We start from the raw sequence: 16,243 nt of genomic DNA on the forward strand, positions 1-16,243 counted from the left end.
TTTGATAAGCCATTCACCAATTGAAGGACATTTGCTTAATTTCTAATTCTTTGCCACCACAAACAGGGTTGCTATGAATATTTTTGTACAAGTGATGTTTTTATACTTTTTCATCATCTCTTCAGGGTATAGACCCAGTAGTGGTATTGCTGGTCCAAAGGGTATGCACATTTTTGCTACCCTTTGGGCATAGTTCCAAATTTCTCTCCAGAAAGACTGGATGAGTTCACAGCTCCACCAACAATGTAATGCCACTAAACTATGTTAAGAATTTCCTGTGACCTGTGTAGTTGCTTAGAAAACCATGTTAATATTATCTGCATTTGTTGTATTTTTATTTATTTTGTTAAATATTTCCCAATTGCATTTGAATCTGGTTTGCAACACTGGCAATGTTGCAAGGTAGCCCATAGACTGTGATTTTGCCGCCTAATCTATACCTACCATGTCACTTTTTACAGAGGAGGAAACTTGACTACCAGAAAAATTGAGTGACTTCACTAAGTTTACACAACCAGCCAAGTGATCCAACCAGAATTTGAACCCAGACCTTCTCACTCCAAATCCAGTACTCTTCCCAATATATTTTTACTGTCAAGAAGTTAATATCAACTTGGTTAACATATTCTCTTTTCTAAATATTTTTTAATGTTACAGCTTTATGCACCAAAGATCCCAAGAGACTATTTCAAGACCATGGATGAAAGATAAATTCAGATTCTAAATGTGAAAGCTTCCAATTTGGCATTTTGGTCTCATGCCTTTTACATTTTTGCCACTTCCCCCCATCAAAAACAATATTAAACATGCTGAGCAGGCATGCAGGTCATCTGCATAAACATCAACAAAGCAATTAGGATACGTTTAAATGCGAAGTCAAATCCCCTCAAATATCTAAACGGATCATGAGGCTGGGATGGGAACATTATCATATACAAATTAAAGATACCAAATGTTCAGCTTTGGAGCTTGGGCTTGCAAACAAAACAGAATAAAATACCTCTCTAAAAGAAAATGGTATTTTCTCATGCCTTTCACAGTTCCTATCTAAAGGCACATATGCATATTATTACTTGTCAAGAAAATTTCACTCTGCAAACATTTACAAGTTTGGGGACATCATCATATTTTCTGTTCTGCATCCAATTTTCCAAACCAGTCTTTGGATCAAGATTTTTCTCAAAAACAATATTTTAGCATCAATCCTGGCCCCTGGTTGAAAGTACTGTTTAATAATATAAGCTCCAGTTACTACTTCATTGAAAGATGTCGGATCCTAGAGAAAGTTGTCCTCACTGGGTGAGCCAAAGGGTTGCCAGATACATACAGACACCAGACTAAAATGTTCCCCCCTAACTTTGAAGTTCATTTTGTGATGCCAAGGGATAAAGTGAAGAGAACCTCTATGGATACACAGATAGTTTTTTAGTCTTTTCAGTCCCAGGTGACAGAAGTCCATTTGGGGGCTTGTGTTAAGGAATTGGCTTGAATCTACTAATGGCTGTGTTCTATTGATCAGTGATCAAATGCTAAAATGACAGGCCAGTCCTAGGAAAATGGTATCACTCATGTTTCTCAGGAATATTTTTTCCAAGCACTCCTTTAATTTCAGTTCAATTCAGCAGACTTGATTGGTGTCCACTGTGTAAGAGGTGTTGGGAACAACGATTCTAGAACATTCCCTGCACTTCCTTTATATCTTTGTGCAATGCTCTGGAGATATGCATATATAAATAAATCAGCCCCAGCCTTTGAGGTGCTTACATGAGGGAAATAAAATGTAAAATAAAAGCAAAGTAATTTTAGGGTGGGAAAAATCCTAATAGAGAAATGAGGAAAGACCTTCTGTAGGAGGTAACATGAGCCAAGTTTTGAAGGATACTAGAGATTGCAGGAGGATATGGTAAGAAAGGAAAGGGTTCTAGGAACGGGTGTGGGATGGGGTTGGGGGACACATGGGTACAAGAGAGATGGAATATTGAGTATAAAATATATAGCAGGTAAACCAGTTTGGCCAGCCCATAATGATGTGGGAAAAGGGTAATGTGAAACAAAGGCAGATTATGAAGGTCTTTAAATGACAAGCCGAAGAGTTTGTATTTTTTCTTGGAGTCATTTGGGAATGATGAAGATTCTTGACTAGGGAGTGATGTGCTCAGGCCTGTGCTTTAGTAATATCGATTTGCGTGACTGTTTAGACAATGGATTAGGATGAAATTAGATGGTAGTCATTTGAGTGGAGAGAAAGGCATGGATGCAGAAAACTTGGAGACATAGAGTCTACAGACATTGGCAAATGATTGAAAATGTGGCAAGAAAGAAAGAGTGAATTGGGTTCAAGATACTTGGCCACATACTCAATATGTGACTCTGAACACATCAACTGCTCTGTCTGGTCTTTCATTTCCTCCTTTCTAAATTTAGACTGCTAGATGAGATGAGCTTTCTGTGTTCTTTAGGAAGCCTCTCCAGTGACTCTTCAGTTCTAATTTCTAAGGAGCATTTTGATGGTACTTTTCAGCTTACTTAATGATCATCAGGTTTAAGTCATGTTAAATTTCCAATTCATTGTTTATCCCTTACTCTTCACACTTCAAGACAGTATAAGTTGGCTACCATGATTTGAGTAAACATGTGAGCCAAGGGCTAAATGAAGTAGCATGATCAAATGGAGTGTTCGATGTGGTGCCAGATGACTTGCGTCTACCCCTTTTACCTCTGTGACCTTAGGCAAGTCACTTCACCTGGCTGACTTTCAGTTTCCTTTTCAGTCAAAGATGGGGCTTGGATTCCATGATCACTAAAGTCTCTTTCTGATCCAAATTTATGATCATCACTGATTTTCTGCCATCTCTGTAGCATCATGATGATTGAGTGCAGCCAACAAGCATTTTACATGCTTACTATCTGTTAGGCACAAGATATATAGAGGATATGGGGAGGGAAGAATGAAGGTGAAATCTGAGCTGAGACGTGAAGCAAGATGAGAAATAAAATAAAGATGGAAAAGGACATCCCCAGCATGGGAGATAGGCAGTAAAAAGTCAAGGAGTTGGGGGGCAGCTAGGTGGCACAGTGGATAGAGCACCGGCCCTAGAGTCAGAAGGACCTGAATTCAAATGTGACCTCAGGCACTTAATTATTCCCTAGCTGTGTGACCTTGGGCATGTCACTGAACCCCATTGCCTTGCAAGAAGAAACAGAAGAATAGGAAGGGGATAGTTTGTACAGGGCTTTGAATGCTGAATAGAGAGTTTTGTAGTTGATACTGAAAGTGATAGGGAATCAGTGGCGTGTATATTGAGAAGAGAGGAGTAACTTGGATGGACCTGCAAATTAGAAAGTCATTTTGAGAGCTGAGTGGAGGATGGACCACAGTGGGGAGAGACTCTGTGAGACAAGGGTGATGAACCAAAAGGCTATTTTCAATAATCCAGGTGTGAGATAACGAAGGAATACAACAGGACAGAGACAGCAGCAGCATCAGAGGAGAGAAGGAGGTGTATGACATCTGTGAAGACAGAAACAATAGGCCTTGGCAACCAACTGGATATGAAAAGTGAGAGAGAGAGAGAGTAAGGAGGCAAGCATGGCACAGAGGGTGGGAGTTTGAGTGTCTGGGAAACCAATGATACCTTGACAGTACCGAGGAAGTTATGAAATGGGGAGGATTTGAGGGGAAAGATAATGAGTTTCATTTTGAGTTGGAGCTGTCTGGGGCTTATGCTGCTGACCCCTTTCCTGGTTTTTGGTCTTGTTGTTTGTGCTTTCTAGTTATCTGGTATTATAGGAACTCTGAAAATGAGGGGTTAAACCTGGAATCAATTTTCCTTTGCAGCTGAGGAACAGTTATTGATGCTTAGCTTGCAGGTCAATAAAAGATCTAAAGAGATAGACCTGGTGCTTCTCTTTCAGTAGAAGAAGCCTAATCAGTCACAAATGGGTTTTTTTTTAACAAAGAAATTGTATTGACAGGTTTATTAAGATGGCTGTCTTTAAAGTTTTAAGCCATCTAGAGTCTCACCTATTTCAAAGACCTTTTGAACACATGGGGGCCAGGCTCAAGAACACTCTGTGGTCTAGTTGAAAAACCAGGTAAACATCTACAGAATATTTAACTAAGCTCATTAGGTTTGATTTATGCAGGACAAAGGGGTGAGATGTAATGGTGCAGTAAGTCATTGCTAACTCCATGGGTAGGACACTCAGGACCCAACAGGTCCAGATTGGCAGGTGGACTTGTAGACACGTGGACCACAGAAGCAGGAGGCACTGTTCAGGATGTCTTTTGAGGACTTTGAGAATTAGCTGGAGCCTTCCATGTCTTTATCATAGCCTCATTAGATGTTTCAGAAAGGTGGATCATGGCTTGGTGTGTTTCACGGTGACCAGGATCAGCCAAAGGTGTAATGAGTTCTATGCTTCACAAGCCAAACTGTAAGATTCAGATGAGCTCTGAGCACAATACCTCCTACTAAGTTGTGCCTAGAGTTGATTTTTGAGTTATCATATTTTCTTTAACCAGATTTCCTTTCTTCTACTAAAAGAGGAGTTTCTTCCTCTCCCAGATGATCACTTTTCTGGTGATAATTTTATCTTTGGAAACTTTGGGAACATGATCAATGTCATTAGCATTGACATTGTACTTTAAAAGGGAAAATGTCTTAAAATCTTTGTCTTTTGTGTTCTCTCCCTTTATTTCCTAACTTTCTCTTCACACATACAATTCAGTTTAATTTTAATCCAGGGTTTTGGTATGGATGCTCTATTTAATCCTAGTCTCCTTTTGAGGCCTAGATTAACGACAAATAATTCCATGTAAAATGAATTCTTGAGGAGCAGCAGCAACAGCAAAATTGTAGAAGCCTTGGGTGATTCTTCCACCTGTGCCTTTCAAAACATGTGTCCATGTTTTAAGTTTGCAAATGAAGGAAAGGTGGTAGGGAGGAAAAAGAAAAGATTTATGGGATGGGTTGGCACTGGAAAAGGAGGGGACAGGGCTGATGGGGGCATTATGGTAGAAGCTTCTGAATGACCAGAAGTTGGCCTGAGTGCACTGCGAGGATGAAGAACCCCCAAAAGGGTCCAAGTAAATGAAATAGCAGGAGAGACAACCTTCTACTTGGGCAATCTGGATGGATTATCTCAAAGCTAGAGAGGATGCTAAGAGCTAGGATCAGTTGTAATGAATACAAAATAAGTTGTGTGTTTTGGTTACCTCTGGTGGTTCTAAAATGATAACTTAACAGCTTAACTCTGTAGTGTAACAAAAAAAAAAAACAAGATGCAAGCCCATTCACCCATCGTCCCAGCCATTGTTAGGAAATTAATCTACTCTAACTGAATTCATTCATTTTTACCAACATAATAGCTTCTCAACTATAATTGTTCCTGGTTTGTAGCCACATTTATCCCTCCTCTTACTGTACACAAGGAACCCAAGGTTTCCTGAAATGTCCATTGACTTTGTTATTGGACCAACTCTGTGAATAGCATCACTAGTGGATGCGATAAGAAAGCTCATCTTCTCAAAGCTATAGAAAAATCACATGGTTTCGGATGAAACTCATTACCAAATAACTAATTTGGGTAGTAACTTGACTGAAGACAATTTTCTCTGTCATTGGCACACATTGAAATCCTCCACAGAATGAGGACAGTTGATAACTGACTGAAGAAAACTCTTGTATTGTAATTTTGAAATTATCCAGCAATTAGATAATAAGAGTGGAAATTTTAATTTATTCATTAATGACTGGAAAGTGAATAGGATAATATATAAGGTTAATAGAATAACTTTGGCCTTTATATTCCCCAGATTGGCTAGGCCATTCTGCTTTATTAACATGGAGACTAGATTAATAAGAAAATGCTTAGGGCTTGTATGATGTGATTTTTAATATGCTCCAGGCAACTATTTCACTGTTTAGAAACCTGCATGCTGAATTTTTCCATTGTAATTAGATCTGCTATTTTTAGTACAAATGTTTTGACTTAGGATAGGCATATAATAGACTATCTATGAATACACACAGATGCATCACCATGCCACACTGCTCAAGGTGGCATAGCTAAAAACTATCAGTTGACTCATGTTCCTAGAATGGCAGTTAGCCATTGGACAAATTCATTTTCACCATAAACTTTAATTACAGAAATGAATTCATGCCTGTTTAACTTAGTGGTGGCTCTTTTTTGTTATTGTTGTCATTTTTGTAACCCCCTAGATGGGAGTGAGGTACAGCTTTGCTTTAATCTAAAGGGCCTAATAAGAACCCAATTAAAAGGAAATCGATGCTATTTACATGTAGCAAAGAGCATTGCAATGCAAAAAAATAGCTCTTTAACCTATACATAAAGCATGTTCTAGGCTACTAGTAGCCCCATCCCCAGGACTGCAAACATATTCAAAGATCCCCTTGGACTTTTCTTTATGTCATTATATTTCAAGTCAAAATTACTTTGGAAAACACTGTTTTAGATGGTCTCCCTTAAATAGAGATCATTATTATTGTAGAAATATGTTTGCATGATTACACATCTATAACTTATATCAGATTGCTTGCCATCTTAAGGAAGAGGGAATGGGAGGGAGGGAGAAAAAATTTGGAACTCAAAATTTTATATAAAATAATAGTTGAAAAAAATAAGTAAATGAATATAGATCATTAATGATTTTCAATAAATAAGACTGTATTGCTCAAGCACATTTAAATTTTAAGACTGTATTTCATAACAGAGAGCGAAGTTCATCCAATGTTGTAATGTGTTTTCATCTCTGTTTAAGTAAGCCCTTATGTCTTGATAAAAACAAATAGGAGCATGTACAGAATAAAATTGTTCAATCTGGGCCATTGTTTAACAGAAAACTCAAGAGACTGATGTTTCTACATTGGCATAAGTGAGCTTTTTTTTTTTTTTTTTTAGCAATTTGCAGTTTGAGTTTAAGACCTGGGAATTAGGATTTGGGATAAAGCCCAAGTCTAATATAGCCTACCCCTTATATGTTCCCAGTCTACTATGAAAGGCAAAAAACAAGGACTTATGCCCTCTCCTTTTGAACAATTTCTGAAAAGAAAACCAAATAAAACTCATTGTTAAACTCTCATGTCTATTTAAATATTGTGAGCAAAAGAAAATATTTAAATTCATTAGAAAAACTTCCAAGTGGAGCTAAGAGAAGTAAATTGGTCAGGCCTGAATCTTGATTACGTGAACATTGGTCTGAGGCAGAAAAGATGACCTCATAGAATCTACCTTGTCAGTCCCCTTCCTGGAAGCTAAGGGAAGCTTGGGACCATGGGCTCTCACCAGCTCAAGGCTTTCAGTTCTTCTAATTCAACTGACCAGAAACTTCTTTCCCCCCCTCAACTATGCTAACTTTGACTCTACTTACCTCCAGTTTTCTTTAAGTTTTGTGAGCAAGTAGTAAGTAGGACCAGGGCCTGAGCTAAGTTGGAACCAGGGAAGAGGGAACTGGAGCACAAATAATTTAAATCCTATAATTTGAACCCATGAATCCAAAGAGTTTTCTTTTCTTCAGTGATTGGTATACACAATGTTTGAATGCCAGATTTTTGATGGAGGGCAGAAATGTCCGAAGTAAATACTAATAAAACTTTGCCTGCTCTGCTTATATCTGCTCCACTTATGATTATTAGTGGCAGCAGAGAATTTGTGACTGAAAGAGGCTTTTTAAAAAAATGTATTTAATTTAAGGCAATAGGGTTAAGTGATTTGCCCAAGGTCACACAGCTAGGCAATTATTAATTGCCTGAAGTGAGACTTGAACTCGGGTCCTCCTGATTCCAAGGCCAGTGCTCTATCTACTGGGTGACCTAGCTGCCCCTGAAAGAGGCTTCTTAACCAAAGGCAGTTAATTTATTTTTCAATGATTTATAAGCAGAAACTCTAGGCTTAAGGAATATGGTCAGTTGACAAATGGATATTTCTCAAGGTATTTATTTCCAGCAGAATGGCAGATTTAGAGAAAATAGTGCTTAATGAAATATAAGCCCTTAAGAGTACCATTAGCATGTTAGCTTTGGACTTACTGCTTAAAAAATTCCTACTGACATCTCTCCTCTCTCACCTCTGCACATGAAAACGAAGAACAAGTTCGAAAATCCAAATTATCTATGTTTACATCCACACACAATTTTTTAAGATTTCTGATAGCCTAAAGATGACAGTGAGCCCTGTTCCCTCATTGGGAAAGAAGGTAAGGTTCCAGAAGGAGTGGGAAGTTGGTAGAAGGCTGCATCAATACAGTCCTAGCCCTCCCCCCTAGACTCCTGAGTTACCAATCAGTGTTACTACAAACTAAGAGAATGGTCCTGGCCTCATGATTCCAAGTGGCCGTTGGGTCATGGATGGAGAATTCATTTGGATCCCTAACCTACCACCTCACAGGTTGGAAAGCAACCTTCCTTTGCCAGTGACTTCATAAATGGAAGTAGACCACATCTTCGCTTCATCCAGACTCAAGGTTTAGAACTGACTTCTTTGTAGGCAAGGAAGAAACTGAATATGTCAGTTGAAATCTTTCTGTAAATTATGGTTGTCCTACCAAATCAGTTAATATCTCTGTGTAAGAGGAAACAAAACAGTCAGTCATCTAATGTTTGCAGGACTGCATTTGTCTGCTCTGGCTTCATGTAGATAGCCTGGTAGAATCTGCCTAAGTGAGTTAACCCATTCTCTAGTTATTTATTACAGTACATTCAAATCCATCACTGATAAGGTCATTTAGTATTGAATTAGTTCATTTCAGATTTTTCTCTTGAAACGGCCGACCAATGTAGCTTGCTGGGTTGTAGCACAATTGTGTCTCTGTGCACAGGCAAATGGAAAAAGAACAATTTGAGTTACTTGGAAGCATCTCAGTACCTAACCCTTGACTGTTGTATCCAGTTGGTCAGTATGGACTGTCATAAAGACATGGCCTAGGCAAGGACGCTCCTGTGAGGTAGCTGTTAGAGGGCTTTGGCCACTGCAGAACGTGGTGCATTTGTCTAATAAGATAAAGCAAGTTAGCATGATGGCAAAGATTGATAGAGAGAAGATGTAAGGGATGTATATAGAACAGTGATAATAAAAATCACATTTCATGTCTGACTGACAGGAGTAATATTATCGCTAGAGGAAAAAAAAGCAATACCCAAACAAACTGACTTGTGAAATGAGTCCAGGGTTTAGAATATCTCCAGGCCATCTCACCACTCACCTTTATAATCTTACCACAAAGAAAACATAGCTAACTCCTGTGAACCTTTTTGTAATTTAGCAAATGAAAGAATTGGTTTTGTATTATTTTGTATGAAATCTCACAGAAGGGGATAGATGGGTAATTTTTTAAATCTGGTTATAAATAGGGGTTAATTCTTAAGATTCGAAACCGTTCTTGAAACTTAATAGACTTCATCTATCTGATGTATTATCACATTTAAGAAAGAAGGAAATTCTTGGGTAAGATTTGACCACATGAAAAATTAACTTTATAAAATTCCCATAGCTCTATATTAAGTTTTCAGGTGCTTTGATTCATGAGTTATTCCTTCTAAAATTCCCTAAAAGAATTTTGTGTACATGCTATTGATGAAATTCATTGGACTGGGGATGTGGTTGCTGCTGTCATTGGTTTTGTCTGTAAAGGCTGGGCGGTTTTATGGTTAGTGTAATGAAGTGTGACTCAAGCCCTATTCTCTGTTTCCGACTGTACCCATCACGATCATAGGATTTCAGTCAGAGAAAGACAGTAGAGATAATCTTTCCTAGCTTCCTCACTTGACAGAGGAAGATGCTGAAGCTCAGAAAGGGAAATAAACACATAGGTAACAAGTAGAAAATCTGGGATTTGTCATTAGAGGGACCTGCCAATCTACCTTCATTTCCTTCTTTGACTCAGAAAAGAGAAGGACCAATAGGGAAATTGTCAGAGCTGAATTTTCTATTAAGTTTTTCAGCTAGATTTCAGGTAGAATGTTATCCTAAGGAGAGGATGTAAAAGTATGGCTTAAGACTTTTAGATTAGGGGCAGCTAGGTGGTGCAGTGAATAGAGCACCTGCCTTGCAGTCAGGAGTACCTGGGTTCAAATGTGACCTCAGACACTTAATAATTACCTAGCCTTGTGGCCTTGGGCAAGCCACTTAACCCCATTGTCTTGAAAAAAATCTAAAAAAAAAGACTTAGGAATTGGGTGATTAAACCCAAGTCTAATACTGGAGTGATCTGTTCATGGTCTTATATTCCTTATTTTTATTAGATTCTGTTCTGGGCTGCCTTCCTTTTGTTCTCTATACTCTCAATTGAAGATCTCATCATTTTGGATCAGTTCAATTATCATTTCTATGTAAATATTACCCGAATCTATATAACTGGCTCCACACTTTTCACTGAGCTTTTAGGCCAATATCCAAAAATGTTTATTGGGCATTTCCAACTAGATACAATAGACATCTCAAAGCAGAACTCATCCACACCACCAATTCTCTCCTTTTCTAAACTTCCAGCTTTCTTCAAGGATACTACTCTCCTTCCCATCACTATAGTTTGGAATCTGGGAGCCATCCTTGACTTTTTCACCTTCTTTCACCACTCCCACCCCCAATATATAATTGGTTATCAAATTTTGTTGCTTATAGTGACACTATCTCTTTTCCCTTCACCTATGCATCCTCCACATAACTGCTAAAGTACTATCGCTAAAGCATATGTCTGACCTTGTCAATAGTGATTTCAGTGGCTCTTATTATCTCTATGATGAAAGAGAAATTCATCTGTTTGGAATTTTTTAAGCCCCTCACAAACTTTGCATTACTCCCTTTCATACAATCTACAGTGTAGTTCAGAACTGTTCTTATTCTTCCCTATGTGCCATTCTAGCTCCCATCTCCATGTCTTTGCACTGGCCATTGAAAGCTCTCTGTCCTCTCCCTCTTGGAATCCCTTCTTTCCTTCAGGATTCAACTCAAACATTGCTTCTCCAGGAGGCATTTCCCGGGTCCTTTTCCAACATGCTCATTCCTTCTCCTCTAAGAAGCTAGCCACTTCTCGCTACTTTATAGGTATCATCAAAATCTCCCATGGTAAAATGTGAGCTCCTTGGGAGCAAGGGTCATTTAATTTTGCCTTTGTTTTTTCATGCTTCATGTAAGGCTGGCACAGAGTAGATTTGTGGATTGAATGATCCCTTGCCTATGTCAGTAATAGATTGTCCATAGATGTATCGTGCTGATATGGATCATCTCAGTGGCTGGGAATTGTGTCCCTGACATTTACGATGAACTCATGAGAAGTCATCAGTCCCAGTGATCACTAATTTCTGCCCTTGGTAATAAGAAAGACCTGAAAATTGGTCAATTCTACAGAGTTCAATGCATATCTAATAAATATTTAGATGTATAAGGCACTGTCATTGCTTCTAGCTACTCAAGCTTTGTCCTTGTTTATGAGGACTACAAATCTCTAAATGAGGGGGATAAAGCCAAATGTACAAATAAGTATTTGATGAGAGCCAAAATATTTCCTGACAAAAATCCCATGGGAAAATATGAGGAAACAGGGATCACTTTCAGTTGAGAATACTAGTGAAGATATCATGGGAAGAGGTAGCTCCTGAGCTGGGTTTGAAGGAAAGAGGAGGATTTCCTAAGGCAGACATGTGACAGGAAGTACACTTGAGTTTTGGAATTCACTCCCTTCTAAAATGAGTAGTGGAAAAAAATTTTAAAAAATGAATAGTGGGAGGCACCTAGTGTGGGTCAGAATTTGAACTCAGGTCTTCCTAACTCCAGACCCGACACTCTTATCCAGCTATAAAACAAGAGGAAATGTGCCAATGTCAGAGACAAGGCAACAAGGTGCAGAGCATGACGGAGAGATGGCTTACATTCCCTTTTGAAGTCATGTTCATTTTAAATTTGACATCATTTTGGGAATCTACGGGATGTTGGAATGTTTCATAATCTTGTATATTATTTGATAATAAATCCATACATGCTCAAACCCTTAAGGGAAGCAATTTATAGCTTCTCCATTTCACTTTCTTCTCAAATGCACACTTATCCTCTTGCTTCACCCCTGTCTTGCAGTTGAAATATGATTTTCAGGGAACAGCATGAAATTCGGGAGAATTATTTAGTAAATTGGGGTGATTAGGACTTTCCAACAGTAGATAAGACAATCACTGCCCTCATAGAAAAGTCACCCTTATTATCTGTAAGGAGGATAGAAAAACCCAGAAGTGAAAATTCAAGTGGCATGATGATCTCACCTACATTTTCCAATCTGTTTAAATTACTGCAACACATGTTTTTAAACTCACAATTAGCTGCATTCCCAAAATGGCCCCTTTTACTATACATGGAATGACAGGATGCTCTATCACCTAGTTGCAAGCTATCTCCCATCCTAGCACATGTATCTGTCATGTGCAATTGTCTGCTGAACACCTGCCATTTCAGAAGGTGAATTGCCTCATCTTTATTTTTCATCAGAAAAGTTTTGACCATTTAAGGAAACACAAAAATTGTACAAAATATCCTAATTATAAAAACAATATTTTCTTTTACATCTCAGCAATCCCTTAACTCTCTTCAAAAATATGAGACATCTCCAAATAAGTGCAAATTATTAACAACTGAATGAATTGGATTTGGGGGTGGGGGTGGGGTTCTGCGCTAAGTCACTAGCCTCTCGAATATCTGGGTCCAGTGGTCAGATATGAATCAGGACAACTGGGGATGTCCCTGGATGCGAGGCCACCAGGGTTAAGTAACTTACCCAAGGTCACACAGCTAGCAAGTGTCAGAGGCTGGATTCAAACTCCTATCTTCCTGATTTCAAGGTCTTGTCGATAACAAGTAACTTGAAGCTAAGCAGATATCCATCGATTAGGGAACGGCCAAACTGATATGGGTATGTAATGCAATATGAGGACACTATTACAAACAAAAACCATGCTGAATCTAGAGAAGCATGGAAAGACTTAAACATGAACTAATGAAAACAGAAGTAAACAGATCCAGGAGAATAACGAAACAGTCAAAACTGAATCTTGTGAGATAACAGTGAGTTTGGCATGCCCCCCCCCCCGCCCAAGTATTTCAGTGTGTTGAATGGGTTTACAGAAATTTTTCCCTCTTTAAAAAAAATTCTTTGTTATAAGAGGGAAGAATATAGTGAGCCATCTAAGCAATGTGAAAACAAAAGATATCCAAAATCTATTTTTTTAAATGAGGGGTAGAAGCTAACTGCATATTGGATGGACTCAGTACAGTCCTCTTTCATGAGGATAAAAGGGATGGGTAGAAAAGAGATTTGAGAAGGATGGCTAAGAACACCTCCGACTAGAGCTGTGAATTTCAAACTGATGAAAAGTTAATTACTAAAGCAAAGGGAATGACTCGATCGAGACAATCTGAGTCAATAGCAACCCAGGGAAAAAAAGTCATTTGAAGGAAGTATTTTCCTATAATGGTTTTATAAAAGACTGCATTTCAAAGCAACCTGCCTAAAACACAATTGTATTCCTCCTGATCATAGGGAAATAATTAGCTCAAATTGGCTGGCTTGATGCACAGATAGCATTTTCAAATGATATGTTTCTTAATCAAAGCTCCAGTTCTTCACTGTCTCCCCTTTGATTTCTTTCTCTAACCCCCTTTCTGTCATTGGGCAAGCTCACAAGGAGGCAGTCTCTCCGTTCTGAAAGAAATTGAACACATGCACTTGAACCTGGTGCCAAATTACTTTTAGTAACCTGAATTGTTCTAAGAAAAAATGAGGAAAACCCAGCTAGCTTTCACAGTTTTGAGGAGCGAGAGAGTTTTGTTCTCAGGGTTTGCAGAATTATCTTTCTTTGGCCTGCTACTCCAAGCCAGTTCCCTCTAGCCAGGATCAGCAGGTGGGAGAAGGAGGCCTGTGGATGTGTAGAAAAGCTTAGATCAGGAAGAGTCGGATGGATATTTTGCCCAGCATCCAGCTTTTCCTTTGTTAACCTCATTTGGCAGACCTGGAAAGATCCAACTGTCTTAGCAGAAACATAGACTTTGATAAACAATCTGAATTAGTGATTCCCTCTCCACTATGATTATGTCACTCAATTTCAGGTGTTATAAGAGCCAGCAAGAGATTGCCTGTTTCTTTATTTGAACCTATTATATCTTCCACTTGCCTTCTTGTCATTTTAGCAATTGCCAATTTCAGACTCAGGCAAATAATGGACATATAATTCTTGACTACCCAGCCCTATTCAAGAATTTCTTCAGCAGAAGAATCTAAATTTCATCAAACAAGGAGCAGTGGGATTCCAAAAATCCAAATGTGATGGATTGAAATTAGGTTCAGAAGCTTGAAGTTATGGAACAAGAATGCTTAAATATGATTCCTTATTCTAAGTCCTAGTATATACCATGCAATCCTGTAACAAATTTACTGTTTTCTCCTCCATGTTTCTGACCCTTCGCTGCTTTTCTCTTCTTCCTGCTCCTCCTGAAAAGTCTTTATGAGACTATTACCAATACCTGGACATTGTAAAAAAGGCATAGCTTTATATTATCCTTGTTTTTTCAACCCTCTTTCTATTAATACCATTTATTTAGCTTAAATGCATTCTAGAAATCTGAGTTTGTTTCTGATGCCATAATGATGCTATAGAAATGGGGGGAGGGGAATTCATCCCTAAAAACCTCCAGGTGTTTAAACACTTTGGTAGACTGTAACCATTCTACCATCCGTGCCCCCAGCTGTGTTGCTTAGCAACATTTTAATTCAAGAAGAATCGAAGGAGATGAAATCCCTGTGGAGAGGGAAACAGAAATAAGAGGGCCGTTGACAGATGATCTGAGTTGTTTCTTCTAATATACTGTGAAGATCACTAGCTCTTTTCATGAATGATAAATGGACTGTACACAGATCAATGGATTCAGCAATAAACTGGAACCCAGGCTCCATGTCCAAGCTGGTGCAGGCCAAAAGGCCCAGAGATTGACTCATTTAGATGATTCGAGCTGTGTTTTCTCAAAGGCTTCACAAGTATAAATTGATCTGAGCTTTTGGTCATCCTTGGCCCTTTTGTGGTATTGGCTAACAAAAAACAATTTGGAAACAAATGCCCATCAGACCTATGGCTGTGAGAGTGCTATGGTGGCTGGTGGTCACAGGAGTTGTCGATGATGATGTTCAAATGAGTGGTTTCATGTCAACATCCTCAAAATGCACTGAGGATTCTGTGTTGCAGTCTCTTTCCCCCCATTTAAAAAAATTCACATTCATAGATGGTCGAATGAAGAAAGATGTGACAAAGATGATCGCTTCAAGTAGTACTTCCCAGCCTGCACTTGGGGATTCCTGCTGAATCCAAGATGCAAGGCATGTGCTGTCACATCAGCATCTGGAAACAGACCTGACCCAGGTGACAGTATTCCCTGGAAGAGATGAATTTGGTTTTTGTCTCCAGCTCTTGTTTCCTGAGGCAGCCTACTTTGGTTTGCGTAGTATGGTGCTGTGAAGCATTATAATACTATAGATTGTTTTGGTAATCAGTTGGAAGATTATGCCTATTAATGTGGCTTAATTGCATTTTTTCTTTCATTCACAGGACATTGAAAAGGCAAAACCCATGGAAATTCCTTCAAAGTAAGTTCCTTTTTATATATCAGTTGGATATTTCACTTTAATGATCTCCATGCAAAAAAACTAATTTAGTGTTGTAAAGAAAGGGATGGGGGGGTGGGGAAAAGGGTGTATGGATGAAGCCAGGCACTGGAGTTTTGATTTAAGCCTGAATTGTGGCCATAAAAAATTCTCTTAATCAGCAGGGGCCTGCTTTGGTTTTCCCCATATCCCCGATGAGCCAATGGCCTAACTTGTGCCCAGTTTACATAAATTAATATGTGCATTCTATGAATAGCTGCCAAATAATATTATAATCATTTTAGACAAATAGTACTTTTGGCCTTGCGGGCTTTGCACATGCTAAAAAGATTACATTTTTAATTGCAAGCCTTAGAAAGATCTGACAGAGAGGGAAATCGCTGCAAGTGGGCCAAATTCTTTCTAGCCACGTGGGAATGTTTTGCTCCTACCTATGTGCCTAGGCCTCTCTGCTCTGTGTTGAGAAGCTCAGAAATGTGATTTTTCTTTTTACACTGTTGATTTTTGAAAGGCGAGCTAACTGAAGCCAATTGCCAGGATATTTTCTGGAATATTGTTCAATCATAAGCAAGCGGCACACCACTC

The 16,243-nt window shown here is 38.7% G+C and overlaps 1 protein-coding gene across 4 annotated transcripts in view; it reads left to right on the forward strand.

Moving 5' to 3' along the window:
- AFF2 (ALF transcription elongation factor 2) overlaps window positions 1-16,243 on the forward strand; it is a 389,617-nt gene that overhangs the window by 287,742 nt on the left and 85,632 nt on the right. For all 4 annotated transcript variants that reach the window (XM_074200828.1, XM_074200829.1, XM_074200830.1 and 1 more), the window contains one exon: window positions 15,603-15,640. In XM_074200828.1, the coding sequence (XP_074056929.1) occupies window positions 15,603-15,640 (38 nt within the window). The remainder of the gene's footprint in view (window positions 1-15,602; window positions 15,641-16,243) is intronic.

This window comes from Macrotis lagotis, chromosome X (genome assembly GCF_037893015.1).
Source record: "Macrotis lagotis isolate mMagLag1 chromosome X, bilby.v1.9.chrom.fasta, whole genome shotgun sequence".
NCBI lineage: Eukaryota > Metazoa > Chordata > Mammalia > Peramelemorphia > Peramelidae > Macrotis > Macrotis lagotis.